This window comes from Halichondria panicea, chromosome 7, assembly GCF_963675165.1.
Source record: "Halichondria panicea chromosome 7, odHalPani1.1, whole genome shotgun sequence".
Classification (NCBI taxonomy): domain Eukaryota; kingdom Metazoa; phylum Porifera; class Demospongiae; order Suberitida; family Halichondriidae; genus Halichondria; species Halichondria panicea.
The window spans coordinates 1,060,965-1,087,844 of record NC_087383.1 but is presented as its reverse complement, the minus strand read 5'-3'; the positions used below and the strand labels follow the sequence as shown (position 1 = coordinate 1,087,844).

At 43.6% G+C, this 26,880-nt stretch overlaps 6 protein-coding genes across 8 annotated transcripts in view; 2 read left to right on the top strand and 4 right to left on the bottom strand.

The window, feature by feature from the left end:
* Positions 1-26,880, bottom strand: part of LOC135338265 (DNA polymerase subunit gamma-1-like) — an 89,366-nt gene that overhangs the window by 22,064 nt on the left and 40,422 nt on the right. The window lies entirely within an intron of this gene.
* On the top strand, positions 19-17,399 carry LOC135338247 (dmX-like protein 2). Of its 2 annotated transcripts, none has more exons than XM_064534305.1 (22): positions 19-211; positions 1,028-1,252; positions 1,623-1,883; positions 2,123-2,268; positions 2,787-3,879; positions 4,131-4,196; positions 4,886-7,678; positions 7,975-8,072; positions 8,261-10,311; positions 10,414-11,001; positions 11,415-11,615; positions 11,954-12,155; positions 12,401-12,509; positions 12,740-12,895; positions 13,212-13,351; positions 13,524-13,689; positions 13,985-14,045; positions 15,340-15,470; positions 15,874-16,040; positions 16,282-16,334; positions 16,424-16,641; positions 17,131-17,399. In XM_064534305.1, the coding sequence occupies exons 1-22, from the start codon at positions 125-127 to the stop codon at positions 17,302-17,304; spliced, it is 9,186 nt and encodes a 3,061-aa protein (XP_064390375.1). In that variant the 5' UTR covers positions 19-124; the 3' UTR covers positions 17,305-17,399. The 2 variants fall into 2 exon arrangements, with proteins under 2 accessions (XP_064390375.1, XP_064390374.1); XM_064534304.1 differs by having other exon boundaries at positions 13,524-13,698.
* Positions 14,083-15,360, bottom strand: LOC135338255 (TNF receptor-associated factor 3-like). The gene is made up of 2 exons (XM_064534314.1): positions 15,220-15,360; positions 14,083-15,142 (listed from the first exon to the last, which is right to left on the bottom strand). Exon 2 carries the CDS (start codon positions 15,128-15,130, stop codon positions 14,099-14,101), a length of 1,032 nt encoding a protein of 343 aa, XP_064390384.1. The 5' UTR covers positions 15,131-15,142; positions 15,220-15,360; the 3' UTR covers positions 14,083-14,098.
* LOC135338264 (dmX-like protein 2) lies at positions 18,204-21,860 on the top strand. Of its 2 annotated transcripts, none has more exons than XM_064534330.1 (6): positions 18,204-18,415; positions 18,513-18,572; positions 20,254-20,420; positions 20,626-20,678; positions 20,798-21,015; positions 21,582-21,860. In XM_064534330.1, exons 1-6 carry the CDS (start codon positions 18,380-18,382, stop codon positions 21,753-21,755), a joined length of 708 nt encoding a protein of 235 aa, XP_064390400.1. In that variant the 5' UTR covers positions 18,204-18,379; the 3' UTR covers positions 21,756-21,860. The 2 variants fall into 2 exon arrangements, with proteins under 2 accessions (XP_064390400.1, XP_064390401.1); XM_064534331.1 differs by lacking the exon at positions 18,204-18,415 and adding an exon at positions 19,896-20,002 and having other exon boundaries at positions 18,556-18,572; positions 20,246-20,420.
* LOC135338256 (TNF receptor-associated factor 4-like) lies at positions 18,602-19,867 on the bottom strand. The gene is made up of 2 exons (XM_064534315.1): positions 19,718-19,867; positions 18,602-19,653 (listed from the first exon to the last, which is right to left on the bottom strand). Exons 1-2 carry the CDS (start codon positions 19,781-19,783, stop codon positions 18,904-18,906), a joined length of 816 nt encoding a protein of 271 aa, XP_064390385.1. The 5' UTR covers positions 19,784-19,867; the 3' UTR covers positions 18,602-18,903.
* Positions 23,688-25,651, bottom strand: LOC135338935 (TNF receptor-associated factor 4-like). The gene is made up of 3 exons (XM_064535030.1): positions 25,646-25,651; positions 25,243-25,317; positions 23,688-24,170 (listed from the first exon to the last, which is right to left on the bottom strand). Exons 1-3 carry the CDS (start codon positions 25,649-25,651, stop codon positions 23,688-23,690), a joined length of 564 nt encoding a protein of 187 aa, XP_064391100.1.

Here is a 26,880-nt window from a genome sequence, read left to right as displayed (position 1 = left end):
AAGGGGGTTGGCCTCAAAAGAAAAATTGAAAAGAAATAATCATGGTTGGATGGTACTTAGCTAGCTATTCTACATAAATGCAAGACACAGAAAGCTCGATTCAAGCTGATTCATACTTGTAAGGATGGACTGCAGTCAGATCTTGCCTGGAGCAGTCAGCCCTGGGCAGTGCTCGGTTGCAACAGGCAGCTATGCAGCACACCCCTTTATTGTAAGGCTATAATTATAAAGCTACACCACATGACACAATATGCAACACTGGACAACAAACAAACACACACACACACTAATTATGACGGCACTATGAGTGTGGGAGATCATTAAAACAGTATCTGGTTGTCGTCTCTAGATCGGGTCAGGTGGCATATACGGCACCGGATGTAATTTTAAAGGGGGAGGGGTTCTGGTTAGCTTAGGGAAAATAACAAAAATTAGGGCGTTTCCACATCCGGTGCCGTATAAGCCACCTGATCCTCTAGATCTGCTATAATGTGCGCTACAGTTGCTTAATTAAAAGATGTCTGTAATGGTCATTTGAGAGTGTACAGTAGTCACATGATGTGTAATGTTCCCATGTTTGTAGAATGTCTTGTTGTATAGGAAACCATTACTTCTATTATCTTGGTACAGGATTTGTAAGTGCTTGTATGGCCGTATTTAGCTCGTTGTTTTCTTGGAGTTTTCTTGTATTAATAAAGTGCTTATTGGCTACATACAGTGTACCTGTGCACCAGCACTATTTGTAACCTTGGCTCTGACTGCCATTTTAAGTCTACATATTATTATTTTGTGAGAGTTTCTTGGCCTGGAAAGAAAAAAAACGCAACTGCCATTGAAAAACTCTTCGTTAGGCCTGTACTGTGTTCCTTACCTCGCCTTGTTATCTATTTGCTGAAGGTTGTTTATACAACTTTACAGAATTGCTGCATGAATATACGCAGGTGCTTTATGAATTATGCTGGCCCAAATTTTGATAACTCATTTTGACAAAATAAGTGTTTCAACTTGCACTTGTTGTCACTTGTAGGTGTATGCCTCTGGCAAGGACGTTGTCATCTTGGATGGTACTCTCAGGCATTTGCAGACCATTCTTGGTAGTAGCCGTGGTTACTGTGACGTGAGTGTGAGTTGTGTGGACTGCTCGGAGACCTCGGGACAGATTGCGGCTGTGTGGGGCTGTGATGTCGTGTTCCTCCAGCCTATACCCAAAGAGGACATGGGGGTGGACAGTGGGACAAGAGTCAGTAGTGATGTGAGTGTGGGTGTGTGGGTGTGTGTGTAGGGAGGGGGTGGACATGCAGTGGGAAGGGGAGGTGGGTCAGTAGTGACATGTATGTGTTTGCTTACATGTAGGTACTGGTATGTAATCTGACCTGTGTTTTTATATATATTGACCTGAGTGTGAGTGTGTGTGTGTACTTAGGTACCGCATGTAGCTAGCTGTACTCTGTGTTTATGTTGACTGGCTAGTGTGTGGGATTTGATGTTTAAGGTACAACATGTACAACATAAGTCAAGCAGTGCCGTTTTCAGTTTTGACATAATTTAGTTGCTATTCAAGTAAAATTCACTTTGTAATAATAAAATTAATTATGAACTTTTGTTGTATTATACCCGTCCAGTTCCCGGGCCAATGGGAGGTCTCCCACACTCAAGTGCTCAGCTTCCCCCCAAAGTCCGTATCTTGGAACAGAGACGGCTCTCAACTCCTTGTGGGGGGCATGTGCATCTCGTTATGGTCATGTGATCAGGACACGAACGCCAGTAGTAGTGAGGGTATGAGAGGTGTGGAGTGGGCGGAAGTGTGGAAATGTGATATGGGACGGTCTGTCGTGCATCTCAAGTTCTCACCTGACGGAACGTTCTTTGCATCTGCAGGAGAGGCAAGTTCCTATTTTGATAGGAGGATTTTCATTTTATATTATTCGCTGCTCTGGCAACGTAATTATAGCCCCTATAAAATGTTTGGGTACAATGTACTTACAGTACCCTTGTCTTGACAACAATTGAATCTAATCTCCGTTCCCTGTATTGTATTTACATACATACTTGCTGTGTACATTGTATTTTGTTTGCATTATAAATTATAAACTTCTGTGTAATAATCCAAACACACGTACAGAATGATTGCTTTATTAAGATATGGTATCAGTCGTTCCCCTATGCCGGGGGTCTGGGCTCGTCCAAGATGTTCTCGTTTGCGTACATCGCTCACCCCCAGACAATCACTGGTTTCGAATGGAGGCACACCAGCACTCACATGCCAAGGTAACCAACAACAGTCCACAGCAGCTGTCATTGTTGTAATGTACAGTATTGGGTTTTAAATGCAAGGTTAATCGATTGCAAATGACCGTGTACAAACCTGATTGTGTTAGCAAATTACATAGGAAATTTGCACGCAGCATGTTCATTCTTTGCGTTTCTTTCGATTGCGATTGAAAGAACATCGCATTTGAAACCTGAAACCTGATACATGTACATGCATGAAACCTCGATTAGGTTAATGGGAGGCCTTACTTGTACTAGTCTGCTCTATAGTACTGTACCAAGGGAGGAAGGCCTAAAAATTAGTAACCACAGCTGAGTTTGAGAATAGTCTGAATTGCATGCTCTCTTCTCTGTGTAATGCTCCTGCTAGTATAAATAGCCTATAAATACAAAGATCCACTTATAACTATAGATTACCGAGCCTTGAGAAATAGGTTAAATAATTTTTCCCCGTTTCATACTAAATGTCATGTATATTGCCAGTTTCTAATGATACCGGCCACCCCCCTCCACAGAGGCTACGTTCCCAACGTCCTACTATCCTACTGCAAGGACAATGTCTGCCGACTGTGGAGCCATAGCGTCAACTCCAGGGAACAGAAGCACTCAAGCGAACAGAGATACACACTTCGATTTTTCATTGCCGCTTCTATTGATCCCATTTCGGACATTCCGTTTCGAACTACCCTCCCTGTCAACGATGACCTGCCCTTTGCCGTACACTGGCTTAACAACAAGAGCACTGCTTTTACCAACAAGGCCGAAAAATTCCATGCCGGTGCACTTATGCCGATGTCGCGCTTCGGTTCCCTGCTGAGTTTTGCCTCGAGTATAAATGACGAAATGCTCCAAAGTTGGGTGTGTGTCGACGATCGAGAGCAACCTATTGTTCCAAATGCAGGTCAAAGTTCGCATGAAGGGGAAGCCCCCAAAAAACCACACTCGTACTCGCTCTCAAACTTCTTGTCTCTAAACAAAAGCTCTTCAGTTGCTCACAAACCGACCAGCTCCTTACAAGAGAACCGAGCCTCCGAGCATAAGAGAGCGTTGGCACATCTCATGGATGACTGGAACTCGTCACCTGACCTCCTCCTCTGTATCCACCCAACGGCCGGCTCGCTCATGGTGTGGACTGTGGAGGGTTTAGACGCGCCCCCACACTCGTCTCGTCTCGTACACGTCTCCTTCAGCTCCTGTCTCCCTCATATCTTCCCGCCACATCTCTCGCAGTCCCTCAGGCAAAACCTTCTCCAGTTCATCATCAAAGAGCCCGAGGCCGTACAGACAAAAGTAGCCACGTCTGGCGGCGAAACTGTGTCCAATATGAGTCTTCCGGTTCCAAGTATTCGATTACCCGGAACAGGAATGGGAATTGTGGATGGACTGAAAAATTCACCCAAGTATAAACCGGAATCGACGCTTTATCTGATTTCGAGTCACATGAACGGATCTCTCCACACGTGGTCAGTGGAGCTTACTCCTCAATCTAATTACAGCACGTCAATAGCGGGTCTGATCCATTGTGGAGGTACTGGGGGGCATCATCGCAAGGTCCACTCTATCCAGCGTCACCCCTGGTTACCAGTCGTCATGACAGTCTCCTCACAGGTGAGAACATTAGGTCAATTAATGTTAGCTCTATTAGCTATTTTCTGGTTTACCTTTGCCTCATGTGCATAAACTTGTTTCAGTAAAAAAAAAAAAAAGTAAAATGTACAAAGTAGCGGCCTGTTACAGTTGATATCTTAATTCTGTTCTGGTGTGTGGTGCATTTTAACAAAATAATGTTAGTAATCTATTTATGTATCAATCAATACATGCTGCATACCATTAATTGTACTGATTCTATGGTATTTCAGGAAATGTCCGATAATGGAGATAACAAAGACAAAGCAAAGAATCCAACAAACAGTGTCCCCCCTCAAGTGAGAATTAATGGATTTCACTTTAATAGTACATGTAGTTGATGTAGTTGAACATCTTTCAGCAGCCATAACTTTAGTATCGTTGATCCAAAATCAAATTTTTTTAGATTTTCTGAAAGCTTAGAAAGAGACCTTTCAAATGGTGTGTTTAAATCCCAAATTTGGTTGGGGCCATAATTTGTTATTTTTCGGCCTTGGACCATGGGCTATAATCCATGGTATTTGGTTGAAATTAGCAAATTCTGTCATCTCCCAGATATGAACATTGATGGTACCATTTGAAAGGTCTCTTTCTAAGCTTTCAGAAAATCATAAAATCGTAGAACTTGGATCAACAGAATTCAAGTTATGGCGACTGAAAGAGTCCCCAAGCCACTGATATTACACGGAGACAGTACTGTAGTGGTACATGTAGTTGAACGTCTTTCAACAGCCATAACTTGAGTATCATTTATCCAATTTCAATAATTTTCTGATTTTCTGAAAGCTTAAACAGAGACCTTTCAAACGATGTGTTTAAGTTGGGGCCATAATTTGTCAATTTTCGACCTTGGACCATGTAAATCCATCGTATTTGGCCGAAATTGGCAAATTTTGATATGATGGTACATGTACCCTCGTACTTTTTCTTAAAATACGATTTAGACTATCCGGTAATGGTAGATTACTATATTATTTCTCCCCTACAGGGCAACAAAGAAATACCTAAGGGTCCTACGAATGTTGCAAGCGAATTGATAATCTGGAATGCCGATCTACCCGGACCACTGCAACATAAGAGCCGACTCAATGAACTGTGTCGAATGCTGTCAACCGATCCCACGGACTTTAAACTAGTAACCTGGGTGCCCCCAATCTCCGTGGGGAGTGGTGTCAAGGACGTGTTTGCAAGGTGTCCTTCGTCTGGAATATTTGTGGCCAATATCGGACAAGAACTCTGTCTCTTTCAAACGTCCCTCTACTGCGTGACGAAATCTTCGTCTGGTATGACCCCCCATTCTAGTTTGGGTAAAGGTCTCGATGCAAACTCTGGGGGGCACTCAATGACGGTGACGTCACAGTTGGGCAAAGAGGGGGTGTGCAAGATCGATGTGGTGATAGACGATATCTCAAAGTACGAGGACATTGTTGGATTGCATTCGTTTCGTATGTGCTCTCTAGTGACATCATTTGATATCAAGAAATCGCTCGATTCGACATTTTACAAAGACGTGGTGATTGTAGTGCTCGAAAACAGAGCACATGTTCATCTTAAGACAGACACACCCATTTCCCGTGGCGTGAAGACATTTGTACATATGTGGCAGGTTACCCTTCTCCAAGATAAATCCGCTACTTCTCCCACCAAGAGTGCGGTATCGACCTCCCTACCTTACAAGTCATCGATCGTTCAGGTATACTCAGGGGAACTCCCTTTGTTACATGGAAGCCATGTGATCCACTCGTCACCAGCATGTGACGTGTCCAGCTCGCTGCAACTCCAACTCCCAACTCTCTCATCTCCGTTCCTGTTCACAACGGCTTCTTCGGACGGCTCTGTCCAATGTTGGCAGTTTTGCAGAAAACCGAAAAAAGACCAAACGATAGCTGAAGACAACAAACTGTTCGATTTTGAGCTCTACGAAGTATTTGGTTCGTCCAGCACACCGTTAGCCCCCCCAGACAATTCCATCTCTACCAAGTGTCTGGACTGCAGCGATGATGCAACTATCAAAGCCCTGCCCACTACCACACCCATCCCCTGTGCCATATCCAGTGCCTACCCCGGACGATTTGCTCTCGCTCATCAACTGTTGAGACCCCTGTCACATGATCAGCGGCCCTTGTCACCAGCCGGCCCTAACACACTGGACCAACACGCAGCTGTCACGATATGGGAATGTGAATCGTCAGGGGGATTGAAATGGAACTGTGAGGCTACTCTATCTCTAACTGGTGCCTCAGGGGTATTAGCAGGAACGTCCAACGTACCCCCCACAAGTGTGATGATGGATTGGGTTCCCATGGAAAACGGGGCTTACTTGTTAGCCACGTGTTTCGCTTCAACTGTTTCGATATTCGGAATGAGGCTGCCTCGAGGGGAAGACGAATTTATGACCGCTAACAAGCAGAAAGGATTTACGTCCCAAGCAAACACACTTATTAAAACTGGAACACAAGCTTCTTGGCAATGCCTTGTTCAATTTCCATGCTCGCAACCGAGTCTTGGTCTAACGATTAGATGCTTTGCGTATACTGGTAGTAACAGTCTGGTGCTGAGTGTGGACAGTGAGATGCATCTGTACTCTTGTTGGGTGAGAGAGGATCGGTTGTTCCCGCTACTAAACAAGAGCCAAGTTGCCACAGTAACGAATCAAATCAGTCAAATGTTCCACAAGCCGTCACCCCCAAGTAATGTCAGTGACGAAACAAAACTGGTGAATTTATTGGACTATGCCCACGCTGTCAATACTCCGTTGCCTCAGTACCATCCAAAGATACTCATTGAACTTATGAACTCTGGAAAACTCAAATCTGTGAAAGCCATTTTAGTGAACCTTGTTAAATATCTACTACTTTATTCACAGAAGAAGAAGCCTAAGGGCAACTATTTTGAGGAGGGCGGGCTTGAAGCTATCTACGAGGAGAGCGGGGAAGTAGAAGATGTCCGTCGAAAGAGACTTTTATCTGTGTCCTCCGATGGTATCCTTCGAAGAAGCCGAAAAATTGACCCCAAAACAATCGTAGAGCGTGTCCCTCGCCTATCCCTGGCTAAAATGGGAATTTTGACGGCACAAGACGAAGCCCCCCCTGAGGCACTGGAGGAGAAGGGGGGTGGTCTGTCACAGAACAACGCTGCTGAAGATAAAGCGTACGATGAACTGTTCACCACCAAAACTCTGACGGATACAGATGCATTCATGTATGGCTACGAAGAGGAGGACCAGGTTGATTTATCTTTTGCTGATCTCGAGCCTGGGAGCGACGATTTCACGCCCGAACTAGCCAAGCAGCTGTCTGCGATACTTCGTTACGCTCAGCTCATGAACCTTAGCGATCTAGAGCAAGTGAGATTGCTAGCCATCGCCGCGACTGTTGCTAACACAAAGAGGAGTTTCGGTGAACGTACACACGGCACGGAAAGCTCCACCCACTCTACAAACTTGGCTTTTGATCTTGGAACTACGGCAGGAAGTGGTTACGCCTCCTCTGGTCTATCTCACGGAGTCGGGGGTGGCGAAGCAATGGACGATTGTGGATTACGCTATCTCTTAGCTCTGCAAAACTACACCACACTGTCGGAATCGCTACCCTCGAGTGTCACGGCTGATCGATTGCCGACATCCGATTTCATCTGGGCCTTTCACTCTGAGGCGGAGACTGAATTGTTAGCGGCGATACCGTGTGTACAGGAGGACAAGCTGATATGGGCGGAGCTTCGTGATGTGGGGGTGGGCTGGTGGCTGAGGAGCAGTGACAAGCTGCGACTACTCATTGAAAGGGTGAGAGCATAATTATACTAGATATACTGTATACGTGCATGTACACGTACAGTACTGTGCATGCCTTTCTGATGATGTGTTTAGATTATAGTGTCAGGGATTGTGTTTCGATTGAAGTGTTCCATTCTCAAAGAAAAAGCTTTAGCTACGTGTGTTATACATGTGTATACTAGCATTTGTGATTAACTGGTTGTTATTTTGATCGGGCCAACAATTCCATATAACTTTGTTGGTCATAGGGTCATGTGATGGTCATGTGTGTTGTACTAGTGTAAGCAACTCTATTATCCTTGCAGCTGGCAAAGGCTCAGTTCATGTACCATCAAGACCCTCTCGATGCCGTGCTATTCTACATTGCCATGAAGAAACAGTCGCTTGTCAGAGGACTCTTCAAGTGAGCAAAAATTAGTCTGCATTAATTGTTAGGCTGTAAAAATACAATCACTGTAAGAGTTCCCATTAAGTTATAATAGTAGTAGGAGCAGTGTTGTAGGTGGGTGTATTAACGCAGTTGCACTTGTACATACAGTGCCTTGGGCAAAATGCAATGTGGACACAATTATTTTCTTTTTTTATTTACAGAACAACTGGAGACCAGAAAATGGCAACTTTCTTTGCACACGACTTCTCAGAGTCTCGCTGGAAGACAGCTGCCCTAAAAAACGCCTTTGTTCTCCTGGGGAAGCAACGTTTCCAAGAGGCAGCTGCTTTTTTCCTGCTCGCTGGTAAACTATGGGATGCCGTAGAGGTGTGTGTGGATCGCCTTGGAGACCTACAGCTGGCATTTGTGACTATACGGCTATACGAAGGTGACCATGGACCTATCTATCGTCAATTTATCAATGAGTTCATCTTGGGGTTGCCTGACGACCAGACCCTGTCTCACACTCGTCTGGAGCCAAGTCCGGACCCTTTCCTGCGAAGTATTGCCAGCTGGCTCATGCAAGACTATTCCGCTGCCTTGGATACGCTTTTGCTGAGTCAGCAAGCCTCTCAAAGAGATCCGGACAGGAAGATTGTTTTCAAACCTGCCATTTTCAATTTTTACTTTTTCCTCCGCTCAAGTCCACTGCTAATTAGAAGAGACCTCAGTACTCAGGTGACGTCGACGCTTTATCAGAGGCAATCACTCAACCCCTCACAGTCGGGCAAGAGCAGTACCGGTCTCAGCAATGTGGGGGACGAACCTCTTACCCCTGCAGAGAGAAACCTCCTCTTTAGTACTGCCTACCACTACCTCTCTCACGGCTGCCCTCTGTTGGCTCTCAACGTCTTATCAAGACTGCCCAAATCGTGCTCCCTCGGTTCCGAAGTGTGTACTGTTTGCATTTTAAATTCTGACTCTAAGACAGCTTCAACTGAAGGAGGAGTCTCTTCCGGTGCGTTGCCAGTGGATACGGGGGCAAAGTCAGTGGCCGGGATGATTGAGAGTGGTACTATCGGAGACGCTTTCGGATTTGGGGGGTCAAAGACTACTCAGGGGGGTGGTAATGACGATGATTTTGATTGGTCCCAGCCTGCGTCTACCAATCGCTTTAAGGAAGATGAGGACGATTTTGATTGGTCGAAACCAATTACTAGTAACCGTTATCAAGACGACGAGGATGAATTTGATTGGTCGAAGCCGATATCTACTGGAAAATTCACGAATGGCGAAATCTCGCCCCTCACGTTAGAGCTCAGTCCTGATTTGAGTGATAAAGGGGAGGAGGAAGCCGACGGATTATTTCTGGACCATCAAGAGGAGATGCGAACGAACCCGTCAAGCTCCACCCTCTCCACTCACGGCTTGTTCATCTTGAGTCTAGCCGAGCAGCTGCAATACAACGCCTGTCTCAGTATTCTCACCGAAGAGCTGATAACGATCTATGTCCCAGCCTGCTGTCAATACCTCTGGACCACTAAGGGAAAGGACTCTCTCCCTTTGTTGCCTCTACCGAAAGCCGGCAAAGACGCAAGACAGACGCTAGCCTCACACTTCGAAGGCAATGTGTTTGAGAAGACCATTTTGAATCTTAGAGCACTTTTGGTGACTTGGCTGAAAGAGGAGACAAAATTGGTCAAGGATATCTGCGGGTTCGAAGAAGCCGTTGAGGACGCTGATGAACAAGATGGCGGCGTCACCACTGCTCCAGCCGGCTATGACCTACTCACCACTCTCATGAACTACGTGTCTCTCCACGCGGCCACCAGCCCCAGTCTACACACTATCCATTTAGAGCTCATGCATTTAATGAATACTCTATTACCATGGAGTACTGGAGCACTGGACATTGAGCCCACCCCCCTTGCATTGACCACACCCAACTGTGCCGTAGATCCGTCCCAACTCCCTATTCTCACCTCGAGTTATCTACCAGCTAGACATCTGACTAATCTGACACTACATCTTCGTCTAATGTCGGCGAGGATCGTAACCATTCTGAGTGAGCACACGTACCCTCCGATATTCACTCAGGCGTTACCACACGTAGGAAAAGTGTTTGAGTTGTGCTGTGCCCTTTCCAGCTGTATGAGCGTCTGTCTGAGTCCGACACGGTTCACTGACTTCACCTCCGTGGGTACAGCTATGATGACCTCTGAACTCACACCATCGCCCAACCTCACAGACTCAGGAACCCACCAACAGACTGGTTGAGTTCTAATTTAATAATTTAATTAGAGTTATAATTGGCCTGAATTTACCCACAATGAAGATTGTATTACATGATTTTCCTTCTTTATTCCCTTCTCAGGCGGGGGGTCCCCTTATGTTGGAAGAGCTTTTCCAGACCACACCCTCACCCGGCCAAACACAAAGCCGTCCAATTGGCCGGGTATTAGCGACTGGCCGAGCACGCTCAGTTCAGACGAGGGCAAAGACCCCACCCCCCTCAGCCTGGTTCTGGTTGAGTGCCTCGTGACTGTGTACCTGGGCCTGTTCTCTGCTGCCTGGTCCCAGCACTCCATCACAGACCTCCTCCTTTTGTTAAAGAACAGGCCCTCAGGGGATATGTGGTATGACGCTTTCGGAGGGGGAATCGATATCAAAAAAGACGATAAAATGCAGCGAGCCATGTCCAGGAGCAAACTGATTCAGAGCGTGGAAAATATGGCTCTTAAATTCAAGAAGCTTCGTCGATCTTCTAGCGTTGAAGCCCCCCTAGTTGAGACTGCCCCAAAGCTGTTTGTACCTCCGCAAAAGACGTTGCTAGATTGTTATCTCACCGTGCCGAAGGTTGAAGGTCGTTCCCGTGACAACTCACTGGCATTGGAAGAGGGGTACTTTGTGTGTGGTATTGACGAGGACGAGGACACAGAGACTGAGACTGAGGACCTGGAAGGTAATAATTATAATAGCCCCTCAGGCATTTAGTGTACACATACAGTGGTGTATGTGCATGTACATATCTGTAAATGTATTTATTATTTTGAAAATTTTAGCACCAGAATCGAAGTAGTGCCATTCCTAGTTAAAGCCTGTTGCCTTATCAATAATACTCACTAAAAGCCTAACATGTACTGTGTATGAGCAATGTATAGCCTCGATCAGTTTTATATAGAAGTACTTCTTTAATTCTCAAAGTTTTATTGCAGTGGGTACATTTCCCTAAGGATAATACTTATGCTTCATAAACGAAGTAGTGCGTGTATGCATGAGATAATCCCTTATTGAAACTGAAACAGAAACCACAACAAGATCCATAATTATTTGTGTATATAGTTCATTGCTCTTTGTACTCCCTTCTCACTTTAGACTCAGGTGACCATATTTCTGTGGGTGTGGATGGTCCGATGTTTCGTGTGGGGTCAGTAGGGTCGGAGATGGACAGCTCAGCAAGTGGTACCCATAACGACCCCAACAGCTTCGCCTGGTGTCTCATGAATCTGGGTGTGTCCAAACTGCTCATGGCCTCAGTAAGGAAGGTGCTCTCAACTGCGGGGGTGGAGGTTATAGGTGAGTGGGCAGATAAGCATGAGTAGTCATTGCTTCTTGTCATTGCTGTATTAACGCAAAAAAATTTTTTAAATACGTTTACATAGCCAACTTAACACTACCCCATTATGCAGTACTTATAGGCCGCTATTTGGAGAATTCGGAGAATTCTATTATCTATTTCAGAACAGTGCCAACTTGCTACTAACAATCCCCCCCCCGCTCACACACAGAGTTGATAACAGCCTCCCCCCTCCACACACACACACACACACACACACACACACGCACGCGCACACACACACACACACACACACACACACACACACACACACACACACACACACACACACACACAGAGTTGATAACAGCCTCCCCCCTCCTCTACTCCACGCTCAAACTGCTGGAGGAGTGGGAGTCCATCTTCACCAAGCGTCTAGACTCTCTGGGGCCGGTACCAGACGACTTCTTTGCCCGAGGGGACGACCCGGTCCTGTTCCAGGTGGGACCAGCACTCACACGGCAGAAGTTCATTCTGGAGCCAGAGAATTCACCATTCAGGTATGTGTGTGTGTGTATGTATGGGCGCATTGTACCATTAGTAGTGGCTTTTATATACGTATAACTTTGAGCATTTTTAAGGATTTATACTGTGCATGTTGTTAGTAACCTTGATACAGCTGTGGCTGGCTTGTATACTGTTACATGTATGTGTCGTACATAGTTTGAAAATGTTCACAATGGAGAACATTTCATGCCCCCATTACCCCCCCCCCCCCCCCCCACACACACACACACACACATAGTGGCAAGTCCAAGCAAGCCAGACAAGCCAAGCACCTGTGGCAGTATCTGGTGCACAGAGATGAGGTCCTGGAGACTTTCATACACCATCTCTTCAAGTCCAAGCCACAGGTATACGTGAGTATGAAGTACTTTGCTAGTACTTTAGTGAAAGCTGTTTTTGTAGCCACCTAAGTCCTTACAATATTCAATTAAGTCACCCTCTATGGTGCATTGTGTGTAAGCCTCAAAGCTTTTACTACTACATGTAATCTTTAATCTTGTGTATATCCTCCAGCACAATGTGCACATTATGTAGATACACAGCTCACAATCACATGACACCATTTGTGTGTTCACAGAAGGGACAGTCCCCATCTCGAAGCCTGGGTAGTTTGACTGAGGAGGATGACGAAGCTTCGTTAGAGAAGTCACATAGTCGACTCCCCGTTACCTCTGAGTGCAGAGTGGTGTACAAGGAACATGACAGCACCATCGGTTCATTCTGCGTCAACTCTGTGAGAATTGTAACTTGTCGATTAGAAATACCTTTCATGTTTGAAAAATCACTACAACTCTAGCTATGGCCATTTATTTACATACGTGCATGTACATCACCCTGTCTCCAGCCCACTTTTTGACACTCTATACTTAACTATTGCTGGAACCTTTTTCATGCAGTAAGCGCGTTCTTTGTATGGCTTTACAACTACTAGAGAGTATTATTAAGCTCAGCATGATCCTCTACATATAACTGCGTCTATATGCAAGTGTATCAGACGGTGCGTATCCATCATACCACACCCCCTAATGCCCCACTCTCCTCTACTACAGGGCTCCCAGATGAGCAACACTGTACTGGCACTGGCCCTCAGCAGAGAGGTCATTGAGATTGAGGTACCAGACACCTCCCTACTGGACACACTTCCTGAGGGGGAGGCGGGGCCTAGTCCTGGCTCCACCCCCAACAGAAGGTAAGCAATAGCCAATAAAGCAATCGCCAATAGTTTCTTATGGAAAATGAGCAAAGTCATTTATGTATGTTGTGTTAGACAAAGTCAATGTATGTTGTGTTAGCCCTTTCACATAATCTTCATTAATTTTGTTGGATTCACATCACATGACCTCCCGCCCACACACACACAGTCTGAGCATGCCGTTTCAGAAGGAGGACTTTGTGATGATCCAGTCCAATCGTATGAAGAAGCCACAAAGCTCCGCCTTCCTCTCGGGTCGTCTCTCCCTGTCCACCTTCACCCATCCCTCGGCCACATCCATCACACACTCACAGACTGGCCAGAGCTCAAGTCTGGTGAGGAGGGTTAGTCCGTGTGATCACATGACCCCATTACAACCTGCCCTTATGCAATACGTACATGTGTATATATATACCAGTACTTGACTTACATGCTACTATACAGATACCTACACGCTTGAGTGTACAAAATGTACGTCCTGACGAGCTGATCGATTGCACTGATAACTACTTACTATACATGCATGTACATGTATTTATTCATTGTTACACTAGTTACAGTAACTGTATAGAATAGCTGTGTTGCACTGGGTGGACTGGTACATTATGTATAGTTATTGTCCCCCTGCAGTTGATGAGGAGGAACGTGGTTGGAGTGCGGAGAATGGCACCCCACCCCACTCTGGCTTATTGTGAGTCACTTTAATTTATAGAGTTCACATTTTAGTATTGTAAATACACACACTTAGTATAGTTCCACATAATTCACTCGAAGACGGACATGACTATAAGTTCCATCCTTAAGCATGTACTCTGCTGCAACTTGGTCTTGTGGAAGGAATTGAGGATACCCCCAACTACCATTTGTTAAACGGTCACATTTCCTATCAACTGGACTATCCTTGAAATCAACCACTGTTATTGGAGTCCATTGCTTTAAATTTTCGCTGTACATATCTATGGTGACTCTTCCTGTGAATGGCCACTGAAGCGTGTCATCGAACTCCCCCCTCATTATTAAAACAAACAATGACAAGTGTGTATTCTGTCCAGTCCTGTCTCCATTTGGGAATGTTTGTAAACGCATTTTGTAGCCTTTAAGATGAGAATAAAATGGTGGGCTTGTTATTAGACAGTTATCTTTCTTGCTCTGCTCATAGTTAAGTATGGTAAAGTAGAATGGTGGTACTGGTGGTAGCGGTCGAGCTTCTATTTCTTGTTTCAATGATGTGTTTTCTGCTTTCAGTGATATAATTTCAGCTTCAAATTTAGTCCTAATTTCTCTGTTTTCTGTAGCTAGCATCTCTAATCTTCTAGCAAGAAAAGCCACCTGGACTTCGATTGGTCTTTTAGCACAATCGTCAGTCTCATGAGAATCAATCACTCGTCGTTCGAACGATCCCCCGCACTTGTACTTGCAGTCAACCATGACAAAGCCACACACCCTATAGTTAGCCGTGGGGTTGAGGTGGTGGTCCATTTGTCCTAGCTCCCCTTGCCAGTCACAGCCTTGGGCCTTCTTGGGACAGTACACCCTCAGGGCATTCACCTCTCGGGCCACACCCTTGTGGAGAAACGTCGTGAAGTCTGGAGAATTGCAGAGAGGACAAGGCTTTCTGTTAGTGTTGATTCGACCAATGCAAGGCTCACAGAAGTGGCTACCACAGCAACTGATGACCATGGGGTCTCGTAGCGTCAGAAGGCATATCGAACACTCCAAAGATTTGGGGGGTTGATCTACAAAATCGTTATCGTAACCTCCACTGAATGTAGCCATTTCTCCAGCCAGCTGTAGAAACAAAAACAAAATGTTGGTAGCTATACACTGTATACTGCAAACACAAGTTCTATATACAGTACACTTACCTGCTATTAAACTTGTGTGTCTTACTGTTTTTAAAAAAACTGGGTGTGTCTTTAACTAACATATCTCCTTATTTGGTCAACCTCAACAATAACGTTTATATTTCTCCCACACCTGCTCAGATCTGACTGGCTGTATGGATGGCTCCGTGGTGATGTGGGAGTTTGGTAACCCTCGGCCAGTCTCCACCCAGATTCCCCCGGGCTCTGGGGCCAGCGTCACCATGATACGATTCACTCCAGAGGGAAACAAAGTAAATGAGAGTATTTCACTAAAAACACAGCATTTCTCAAGTATCTTCCTATAGGAAACGTAGTAAAAACTCTCTATTCATTAAATATATAGTCATAGTACTCTTTTGATGCATCTAATTGTGGCACTCAATTATTACCCTTGTATAAACTACATGATGAGATCATCCTCTAGCTTTAATTCGTATACTGTATAGAGGGTTTTCGACAGTATAAGGTTTGCAGTTTTTGCTGATTAAGCATATACCCCGAACATTTATGCCTAAAAATTCAATATCACACGCATGCATGCTGCAAAAAGGCTGCTATTCCGCAAATATTAAACCTGCGCAAGTTTATACCCTCAAAATACACCCGCTATATGATACTCTTCGTGTACTGTGCATGCACATTTCACCCCCACAGTATGGAGTGACTGACAACAGTGGCAAGCTGTCGCTATGGCAAGGGATACACACAGCTGCCCGCAAGCCCTACCACTCTCTCTACTCTGGTATGAAACACCTCAGTGACTTTCTGTTCCTCGGCTCCTCTAGTTTCATAGCAACCTGTGGGGACGGCAGTGACAACAGGTGAGGACTGCATACCCTCGTCTCTTCCTCCATTAGCTCTAGCTCTCTGTGAAAGGGGTCTGCTAATTTTTGTGTCCAAAATGTTGCTTAGTATAGTACTATATATTATAACTGTACCATATGATGGATACAATTATATATACACAGTTACGGTCACTACAGTATAATTATATAGTTCCTATAATGAGTGGGTGGTTCAGCTGTGTTATACTATAATTATTGTGTATTCCTCATCATTCAGACATGTTTTCCTGTGGGACACACTTTTACCGACAAAGTCAAGTGTTGTGAAAGGTACAGTTTACCATCACCCACCATCACCAACATCACCTTGCCAACTCTTCATTTCATTTTCATTACTATTTATACTCCCCCTCCCATAGAGTTTGTGTGTCATGAATCCGGTGTGGTTTCCCTCGGTTACTCGCGAGCCAAACAGCGGCTGTTTTGTGGTGACAGACGAGGAGAAGTGCTCATATTCGACCTTCGGCAAATGTGTCTGTTACAGAGTCTGACTGTTCATAGCTCAGCTGTCAACAGGATCGTCGTGGACGATATCGATGGTTTTATTGCCACTGGCTCTGCTGATGGGGACATCAAGGTGTGTGTGTGTGGGGTGGGTGTGGGTAGGCTTGTTTTCGTAGCTAACTTTGAGAGGCCATAACTTGAGTTAGGAACGTCAGATATCATATGCATTTAGTAGCTGTTTGGTGTGTGGGTGTGTGGGTGTGGGTACTGTTACAGCAAATATATTCCACACACTGTATTTAGTATGCACTGATGCAATTAGAGCCTGTAGACGTCACATTTGGACTGTGTTTACAACTATACTTATAGATCGACTACCAAATAAAATCAATATGCATTGCATAGTGAACCTTTCCTATACTATTATCCCCCCCCCCCGCAATTGGCCCATCTGTTAACTTGTTTTCACTGGCTTCCCAATAGAATTACTATGAAGCCTCATTAATGCGTTTTCTATCCCTCCATACCTACATGCATACAGTCAAGATATCCCCTCTTTACCATAAGTGTTACCTGTGCAGGTTCAGTATAATTACCTCTTTACCATTTGCATCCTTCACAGGTTCTGGACAGCAATTCATTTGAGGAGCTCGCCTCGTACCCAGGCCTCCACGCCAAGTCCAGACTCTTCCGACAGACGGAAGGAGGCGTAACCGACCTGGGAATATTGCCTGGGGGTAGATTGTACTCTTGTGGTGCGGACGGTAGTGTGAAATGTCAAACTGTAGTGTTATGATTTTGTGTGTGTTTGTGTTCTGTATAATACGTTTTGTGCCCACTATATATCTGAGTGAGTTTGGATTCAAAATGTACATTTCTCGATCTACAAAATTGTTCAAGTGCATTCTCTGGCTTCTTATAAATGGCAATAAAAAGGACTTGTTGGTCTTGCTAGTTCTGTCCACTCTTAAGCTAGCCTCGATCCCAGGCCGCACTTCCCGCTAGGGAAGTGAAGGAGGCCACTCTTAAGCATGCATGCATGGTTAGTCTCATTCAGCCCTGTTTTAAACAGCTCAGTGTTTTTGGTTGCCTTCTAATTACCACCACTGTAAAGGGACCAGCTGTACATGCACTAGCCCTTGATCTATAATAAGAGACTGTTCTTGAAATCCATGTCACTACTGTTATCACTATCTATATACACTAGAGAGGAATCCCTGAAAGTTATTGTATTTATACCATTGTTACCTATATATACCAGCCCTGTTTTAAACAGCCTGCAGTTGCATGCACCTATAGTTGCAGCTTGCAAGTGCTCAGTCCAAGCATTCTATACAATTGGAAACTGAAATTACGTGGCTATGGCAAAAATGGTCGAGATTTAGTGATCTCATGCCGGCTCCTACAATAGCTTCAATGAGCACTCTAGCAATTAAGCGTATCTTTTCTCAGTTGAGAGAAGAATTGACGAAATCAATCGTGGATATCCCTGAAATGATTCCTGGGTAATGCTGGACTGGCTTCCTTCAAGACAGCCTCCCGAGTTACTTGGAGCCAAGAAATATAGCCAAGAAAATATGTTATGGCGAATGAGCATTCTTTTAGGAGATTTATACGAATGAGCATTCTTTTAGGAGATTTATACGTACGTTATGATTACCCCCATCACATGCATGGCCCTTCTCAATGTCGTTATTTGACTTCACATCACATGACCTCTTCTCCCCCACACACACAGTCAGCATGCCGTTTCAGAAGGAGAACTTTGTGATGATCCAGTCCAATTGTGTGAGGAAGCCACAAAGCTCCGCCTTCCTCTCGGGTCGTCTATCCCTGTCCACCTACCCACCCCTCGGCTACATCCATCACACATGGAGGACTCACAGACTGGCCAGAGCTCAAGTCTGGTGAGCCTGAGGATTAGTCTGTGTGATCACATGAATTCAGTAATGGAGGTGTTGCTGTGATAATTATGATTCACACTTATTGAATTGTCCCCTGCAGTCACGAGGAAGAACGTGGTTGAAGTGCGGAGAATGGCCCCCCACCCCACTCTGGCTTATTGTGAGTCAATTATAGTCTATGACAGTTCACGTATTAGATCTATAATAAAATACACACATTCAAACTAGTTCCACACGATTTACTCGAAAGCGAACAAATGTATAACTTTCTTCCTTGAATATGTACTCTGCTGCAACTTGGTCTTGTGGAAAAAAAGTAGAATACCCGTAACCACCGTTTGAAGAACTGTCCTTCGTATAATTAACTGGACTTTCCTTGAAATCGAGTACTTGTATTTGAGTCCATTGCTCTAACTTAAATCTGTACATATCTATGGTGACTCTTCCTGTGAACGGCCACTGAAGCGTGTCATCGAACTCGCCTCTCATTATTACAGCAAACAATGACAAGTGTGTATTCGCTCCAGTTTTGGATCCATTTGGGAATATTTGTAAGCACATTTTGTACCTTTAGCATGAGAATAGAAGGGTGGGCTCATTATTGCTCTGTTTTCCTCCTTGCACCGCTGATAGTTATACAGGGTAAAGTAAAAAGGCGGTACTGGTGGTAGTGGTCGAGCTTCTATTTGCTGTTTCAGTGACGCATTCTCAGCTTTAAGTGCTGATACTTCAGCCCTGTTCTCGGTAGCTAGCATCTCTAATTTTCTAGCAAAAAAAGCCATCTGCATTTCGATTGGTCGCTTAGCACAATCGTCAGCCTCATGATAATCAATGATTCGTCGCTCAAACTTTCCCCCGCACTTGTACTTGCACTCAACCATGACAAAGCCACACCCCCTTGAGTTAGCCGTGGGGTTGAGGTGGTGGTCCACTTGTCCTAGCTCCCCTTGCCAGTCACAGTCCTGGACCTTCTTGGGACAATACACCCTCAGGGCATTCACCTCTCGGGCCACACCCTTGTGGAGAAACGTTGTGAAGTCTGGAGAATTGCAGAGAGGACAAGGATTTCTGTTACTCTTGACTCGACCAATGCAAGGGTCACAAAAGTGGTTACCACAGCAACTGATGACCATGGGGTTTCGTAGCGTCAAAAGGCATATCGAACACTCCAAAGATTTGGGGGGCTGATCTACAAACTCATAGTCGTAACCTCCACTGAATTTAGCCATTTCTCCAGCCAGCTGTAGAAACAAGCATTGTTATTTGTAGCTATTATCAGCAAATATACACCAAACACAAGCTTACCTGACACAGGATTTTGTTTGTCTTTATAATAATGACAACAGCCCTTAAATTTTTCTCAAACCACATCTATGTGTGTCCTTAGGCTTAACTACATTCATGACATATCTCCTTATTTGGTATCAACCTCAACAATCCCATTGTTATAATAATATTCCGCGGGGCCCCCACATCTGCTCAGATCTAACTGGCTGTATGGATGGCTCCATGGTGATGTGGGAGTTTGGTAACCCTCGGCCAGTCTCCACCCAGATTCCCCCGGCTCTGGGGTCACTATGATAAGATTCACTCCAGAGGGAAACGAATTTCAATCACTTTATTTTTAGTGTGTACTGTAAAACTGGAGCTTTTGTTGTGTATACCTTCCTAGCTAGGAATTGTATGCCCTCTTATTCATTCAATATATTCAATGCCCTCTTATAATTATTATTCATGGATTGACATTAGGCTTCAGTTGGGTATTCATATCTGTGGCTTATAGAAGTATCCTCCTCTAGCTAATTTATTTCATGCTGTTCATGTACCATGTACCCCCACAGTATGGAGTGACTGACAACAGTGGCAAGTTGTCGCTATGGCAAGGGATACACACAGCTGCCCGCAAGCCCTACCACTCTCTCTACTCTGGTATGAAGCATCTCAGTGACTTTCTGTTCCTCGGCTCCTCCAGTTTCATAGCAACCTGCGGGGACGGCAGCGACAACAGGTGATCACTGCATACCCTTGTCTCTATATACATACCTCCATTTGCTGATATGCCAGTTTCTCTCTGCTTGAATGGGCTGCTAACTTCTGTGTCCAAAATACTACTATTATATCTAGCTGAGTCATAGAGTACACAGTACCACTATTTATGAGTGGGTGCATGGTTCAGCTGTGTTAGACCATTTTGTGTATTTCTCATCATTCAGACATGTTTTCTTGTGGGACACGCTTTTACCGACAAAGTCAAGTGTTGTGAAAGGTACATATAATTATGTACAGCTGCCATCACCCACCATCTCCATTCATAAATTAAAATTGTTGCCAATCCTTTTTACGTATATCTCTCACTTTCATTCCTGTGTACTCTCCCTCCCATAGAGTTTGTGTGTCATGAATCCGGTGTGGTTTCCCTTGGTTACTCGCAAGCCAAACAGCGGCTGTTTTGTGGTGACAGACGAGGAGAAGTGCTCATATTCGACCTTTGGCAAATGTGTCTGTTACAGAGTCTGACTGTTCATAGCTCCGCTGTCAACAGGATCATCGTGGACGATATCGATGGCTTTATTGCCACTGGCTCTGCTGATGGGGACATCAAGGTGTGCGTTTTAGGGTATACAAGAAGTATCATTAATTTGTGTGGGGAAAAATTGTGTGTGGGTAGGCATGTTTTGGTAGCTAACTTTGAGAGGCCATAACTTGAGTTAGGATCGTCCGAAATCAAAACCTAAATATTCAGTAGCTGCATGTTTGATGTGTGTGTGGGTATGCATGTATACTGTTACATCAATTATATACTCTACGGCTGTATTTAGTATGCACTGTTTGCAATTAGAGCCTAGAGGTAATTTAATGGCACATTTGGACTGTGTTTAAAGCTATACTTAGATTGACTACCAAATAAAATCAATATATGCATTGTGTGCAGTGAACCATTCCTATACCAAATCCCCCCCCCCCCCAATTGGCCCATCTGTTGACTTTTTCACTGGCTTTCCTATGCATAAAATTACTGTGAAGCCTCTTTGATGAATTTTCAACCTTCCCTACGACGTACATACAGTCAAGATACAGTATAATCCCCTCTTTACCATAAGTGTCACCTGTGCAGGTTCAGTATAATATAGCTAAAGTTATGCCTCTTTACCATTTGCATCCTTCACAGGTTCTGGACAGCAATTCATTTGAGGAGCTCGCCTCGTACCCAGGCCTCCACGCCAAGTCCAGACTCTTCCGACAGACGGAAGGAGGCGTAACCGACCTGGGAATATTGCCTGGGGGTAGATTGTACTCTTGTGGTGCAGACGGTAGTGTGAAATGTCAAACTGTAGTGTTATGATTTTGTGTGTGTTTGTGTTCTGTATAATACGTTCTGTGCCCATTATTATGTCTGAGTGAGTTTGGATTCAAAATGTACATTTCTCTATGTTTTTGGTCAATTCAAGTTGCCTTCTAATTACAGACAGATGCATGCACTAGCCTTTGATCTATAATATTAATTAAAATTAACTTGAAGTGCATGTCACCATGTTATCGTTAACCATGTTATCATTATCTGCACTATAGAGAGGAAATGTACTTGTAAGATATCCCTGAAAGTTATATTGTTTACCTATACCAGCCCTGTATTTAGTTGCAGTTTGCAAGTGCTCATGCAGTCCAAGCGTTCTACAATTGAAAGCTGAAATTCACGTGGCTATGGCGAAAAATGGTTGAGATTAGTGATCTCATGCCGGATCCTAGCTTCAATGAGCACTCTTTAATATACAGCAAGGGTATTCTTTCTCAAGCACGAGAGAAGAATCGACGAAATCAATCATGGAATATCCCCAAAGTGATTACAGATTACACACAATAAGAGTCACTGATTTCTGGCTTCAAGACAGCCTCCCAAAGTTACAAAACTTATAGCCAAGAAAATATCTTATGGCGAATGAGCAACTTCTTTTAGGAGATTTTTAAATGTACGTTATGATTACCCCCATCACATGGCCCTTCTCAATGTCTTTGACATAACCCACACACACACACAGTCTGAGCATGCCGATTCAGAAGGAGGACTTTTTATGTTCCAGTCCGATCGTATAAAGAAGCCACAAAACTCCGTCTTCCTCTCCCTGTCCATCTTCACCCACCCCTCGGCCACATCTATCACACACTCACAGACTGGCCAGAGCTCAAGTCTGGTGAGAAGGGTTAGTCTGTATGATCACATGACCTTAGGCAATATGTACCAGTACTTCACATGCGACTTTCTAAATGCTCACACCCCCCTTTTGTAGTAGATATGCTGTTGTGGTGGGAGCTATCTGCCTGCAGTGAGCGCGATAAAATTAATTTTTAACTAGTTATAGTAACTATACCTTAGAGCGCAAAATTGTCTAAAAAATCATTTACATTGGATCAACGTTACTAAAGTTATGGCTGTTTTAATTTTTCGGAGTTAGCAATCTCATGAAAAATGTTCACCAAACATAGCTGACGCAACGTGCATTGACATACATACCGAATTGTACTTCTTGTCCCCCTGTAGTTGTCAGTTGATGAGGAGGAATGTGGTTGGAGTGCAGAGAATGGCACTCCACCCCACTCTGGCTTATTGTGAGGCAATTATAAATATCAATTATAAGAGTACATAAAATAACATAATCTTGTTAATAGTCTATGACAGTTCACATTTATCGGTATATGTATACACACATTCAATCTAGTTCCACACGACTTACTCGAAAACAGACATGACTATAAGTTTCATCCTTGATCATGTACTCTGATGCAACTTTGTCTTGTGGAAGAAATTGATAATACCCAGAATTACCACTTGTTAAACGGTCACGTTTCCTCTCAAGTGGAGATTGTTTGAAATCAACCACTTTTATTTCAGTCCATTGCTTTGACTTGTTGCTGTACATATCTATGGTGACTCTTCCTGTGAATGGCCACTGAAGCGTGTCATCGAACTCCCCCATCATTATGCTAACAAACAATGTCAAATGTTTTTTCACTCCAGTCCTGTATCCGTTTAGGTGTATTTGTAAGCACATTTTGTACCCTCTAGGATAAGAATAGAATGGTGGGCTCATTATTACATGGTTTTCCTCCTTGCACTGCTCATAGTTTTGCACAGTAAAGTAGAAAGGAGGTAATTGCTGTAGTGCCCCAGCTTCTATTTGCTGTTTCAATGATATGTTTTCGGCTTTGAGTGTTGAAACCTCAGCATCGAGTACTGTCACTTTTGTCTTAATGTCTCTATTCTCTGTAGCTAGCATCTCTAATCTTCTAGCAAGAAAGCTACCTGCAATTCAATTAGTCGATTAGCACAATCGTCAGTCTCATGAGAAGCAATCACTCGTCGCTCGAACAATCCCCCGCACTTGTACTTGCACTCAACCATGACAAAGCCACATCCCCTAGAGTTAGCCGTGGGGTTGAGATGGCGGTCCACTTGTCCTAGCTCCCCTTGCCAGTCACAGCCCTGGGCCTTCTTGGGACAATACACCCTCAGGGCATTCACCTCTCGGGCCACACCCTTGTGGAGAAACGTCGTGAAGTCTGGAGAATTGCAAAGAGGACAAGGCTTTCTGTTGTTAGTGATTTGACCAATGCAAGCTTCACAATAGTGGTTACCACAGCAACTGATGACCATGGGATTTCGTAGCGTCAAAAGGCATATCGAACACTCCAAAGATTTGGGGGGTTGATCTACAAAATCGTTATCATAACCTCCACTGAATTTAGCCATTTCTCCAGCCAGCTGTATAGAAACAAGTACATTGTAGTTATGATTACGTTATCAGTTGTATTAGCAACGTTACTGTATACAGTTTACACCACAAACAAAGGCATTCACTCTAAAAACGTTGGTGTGCCATATTTGTCCCAATACACACACCAGTTTTGGTGTGACGTGCACACCAAAATTTTGGTGTGCACGTCACACTACAATTGGTGTGACTGTCACACTTAAATTGGTGTGCTAGATTATTAACGGTGTGAGGGTCACACCTAAATTAGTGTGCTATTTCAGTACTGGTGTGAATTGCACACTGCCAAAAACAGGCCAAAATTGTATAAAAAGAATAATAAAAGTAAACTATTCTACAATGTCATACATGTTTGTTCTGTTTCTCAGTTCTGCTGTTTCTTCATCACAAGGACTTTGCATTTCTGTTTTCTTTAGGAGTATATTGCCTGTTCTGTTTCTTCATCACAAGAACTTCATTTCAGGAGTATATTGTCTGTTCTGTTTCTTCATCACAAGGACTTCATTTCTGTTTTCTTCACGGGTATATTGTTTTGTGTTTATTCATCACCAAGACTTCATCTCTACGAGTATTCAGTTGTACTTGATTCTGCATGTCAAATACGTAAACATTTTAATTTTGTGCGACTATAAAATTATGTAATAATATTATTGTTTGCCACAGAACATGGCGACCAACATACGATCACAACTTTGAAAAGCAAATAACTAAAAAGCTGAGCTGACCTTGACAAATTCACGAAAACGTATACAATGCAACAACACCATATATATTAACGTACTTGTGCATGTCCTGTTTCACTAAACTAGTATCTTTTTAGGGCGCTTTTGTTACCTGCGTTATAAAAAACAAAACATGAGTTACAAAAAATACATGCAAGCATTTAGATGAGATTTCCTACCTTTCTAGTTTTGTAGTCGATATCCAGCTGTATTGCCAGACTGTACCAGTCAGCAGTGATTGCAATGACTGCATTCTTTACTTTTTCTAGTGGTAGCAAGTCTTCTCCTGCATGTGGTGATGAACCATGAGGTCACAACTTGTAATTGCAAACATACAAACCTGTATCATCTGTATAGCAGGAGGTTCTGGGAATACAGAGAGATCAACCTCGCTGTGAGCCACACCCGCTAGGCCCTGCATGCAGGGGACCAAATAATGTACATAGACATACTTATACACATGAATGAACTATATTCGAGATATGAATTCCACTCACCAGAGGGTTTCTCCCAGTGAAGACGCTGTACTTGTTGAGAGTCTCCCTCAGACAGCTGTAAGTTCCCTCAGTTTCACTCCTCCATGTCTTAAGGAGCCTGGACCACCTCCTGTCATAACATAACTAAAAAGCTGAGCTGACTTTGACAAATTCACGAAAACGTATACAATGCAACAACACCATATATATTAACTTACTTGTGTCCTGTTTCACTAAACCAGTATCTTTTTAGGGCGCTTTTGTTACCTGCATTGTAAAAAAACAAAACATGAGTGACAAAAGGCAAGTATTTAGATTAATAATAATTTATACATAGATCGTAATTATGACCGACTATCCATTGACACACAAGCGCACATCCCCTATACGTATATATATATGCAAGCAATATTATTTTTGCAAATCCACGAATGAAAACGCAGCTGTAGCAGTCTATAATTATGCACTTGCACACCGAAGTATAAATATACATATCTCCTTCATAGTATACAAGACATGTGAACAAACAGATAAACAAACAGATAAAATGTATAAATACTTACTTGATTTGATATAGTGTTATATGCAGCATAGATTAGATCCAATACAACATCATCCCTATTGGATGAATATTAACTGAAACTGTAAAGGATTATAATAATAATTATTAACTTACGAAGTTAAAACTTAGTAGCCATTGAGATAGGATCCAGTTAAGCAGTCAGTAGTAGAAAGCAGTCAGCTACAAATGCACAGGGTTCCTCCTTGTGTTTCACGACTGAAAATCCCCCCTATATAATACAAGAGTTGACAAGTATATAGGATCCACATACAATGACATAATTATATAAACACAGAACCTATATATATATATAATATTTATAGTTGCTGGTGGGGACAAACAGACAACACACTTCTCAGATCCACACTGTAACAGTAAAGGAACTTACAGAATGTATATAGGGTTTCTTGGTAGCCATTGAGATAGTAGGATCCTCCAGTCAGTATATTGAGTTAGCTATGTATTATAAGTGCACAGGGTTCCTTGTGTCACGTCTGTAGATCCCCCTACAAGAGTATACAAGTAAATTGCTGGAAGGATCACACATACACTGACATAATTATATAAACACACACAATAATTTACAGAACCTCCCGATATCCTGTATAGAAGAACTAAAAAGCACGTTGCATGAAATACCTATACTTGATAGTGTTATCCACACGACACCATCACTATACGGTTACCGTATCGTATAGAGCAGTAACTGTATCAACGTACAGAATGTGTCCTATAGGGTTTTCTTGTTATAATTAGCCATTGAGGATCCTACCAGTTCGACAGTCAGTATAGAATGCAGGCAAAGGCTAAGTTTCTTGCTTGAAGATCTCCCCTACAAGAGTAAATTGCCGGAAGTATAAACACACACATTTACAGAAACTCCTGTATACAAGAGCTGCGATATCCAAGAGCTGAAAGGCACGTTGCAATTGGGACAAAC

Bases quoted from the DNA above. Each gene is read 5' to 3' on its own strand.
- LOC135338247 (XM_064534304.1), top strand. From the start codon at position 125: ATGGACTGCAGTCAGATCTTGCCTGGAGCAGTCAGCCCTGGGCAGTGC. The intron at 11,616-11,953 runs GTGAGTGGGCAG...ACACACACACAG, and splicing joins TGCGGGGGTGGAGGTTATAG to AGTTGATAACAGCCTCCCCC. The intron at 12,156-12,400 runs GTATGTGTGTGT...ACACACACATAG, and splicing joins CCAGAGAATTCACCATTCAG to TGGCAAGTCCAAGCAAGCCA.
- LOC135338255 (XM_064534314.1), bottom strand. From the start codon at position 15,130: ATGGCTACATTCAGTGGAGGTTACGATAACGATTTTGTAGATCAACCC.
- LOC135338264 (XM_064534330.1), top strand. From the start codon at position 18,380: ATGGAGGACTCACAGACTGGCCAGAGCTCAAGTCTG. The intron at 18,416-18,512 runs GTGAGCCTGAGG...TGTCCCCTGCAG, and splicing joins CTGGCCAGAGCTCAAGTCTG to TCACGAGGAAGAACGTGGTT. The intron at 20,421-20,625 runs GTGATCACTGCA...CTCATCATTCAG, and splicing joins GGGGACGGCAGCGACAACAG to ACATGTTTTCTTGTGGGACA.
- LOC135338256 (XM_064534315.1), bottom strand. From the start codon at position 19,783: ATGTGGTTTGAGAAAAATTTAAGGGCTGTTGTCATTATTATAAAGACA. The intron at 19,654-19,717 runs GTAAGCTTGTGT...TTGTTTCTACAG, and splicing joins CAAACAAAATCCTGTGTCAG to CTGGCTGGAGAAATGGCTAA.
- LOC135338935 (XM_064535030.1), bottom strand. The intron at 24,171-25,242 runs GTTTGTATGTTT...GTTTCTATACAG, and splicing joins CTGCTATACAGATGATACAG to CTGGCTGGAGAAATGGCTAA.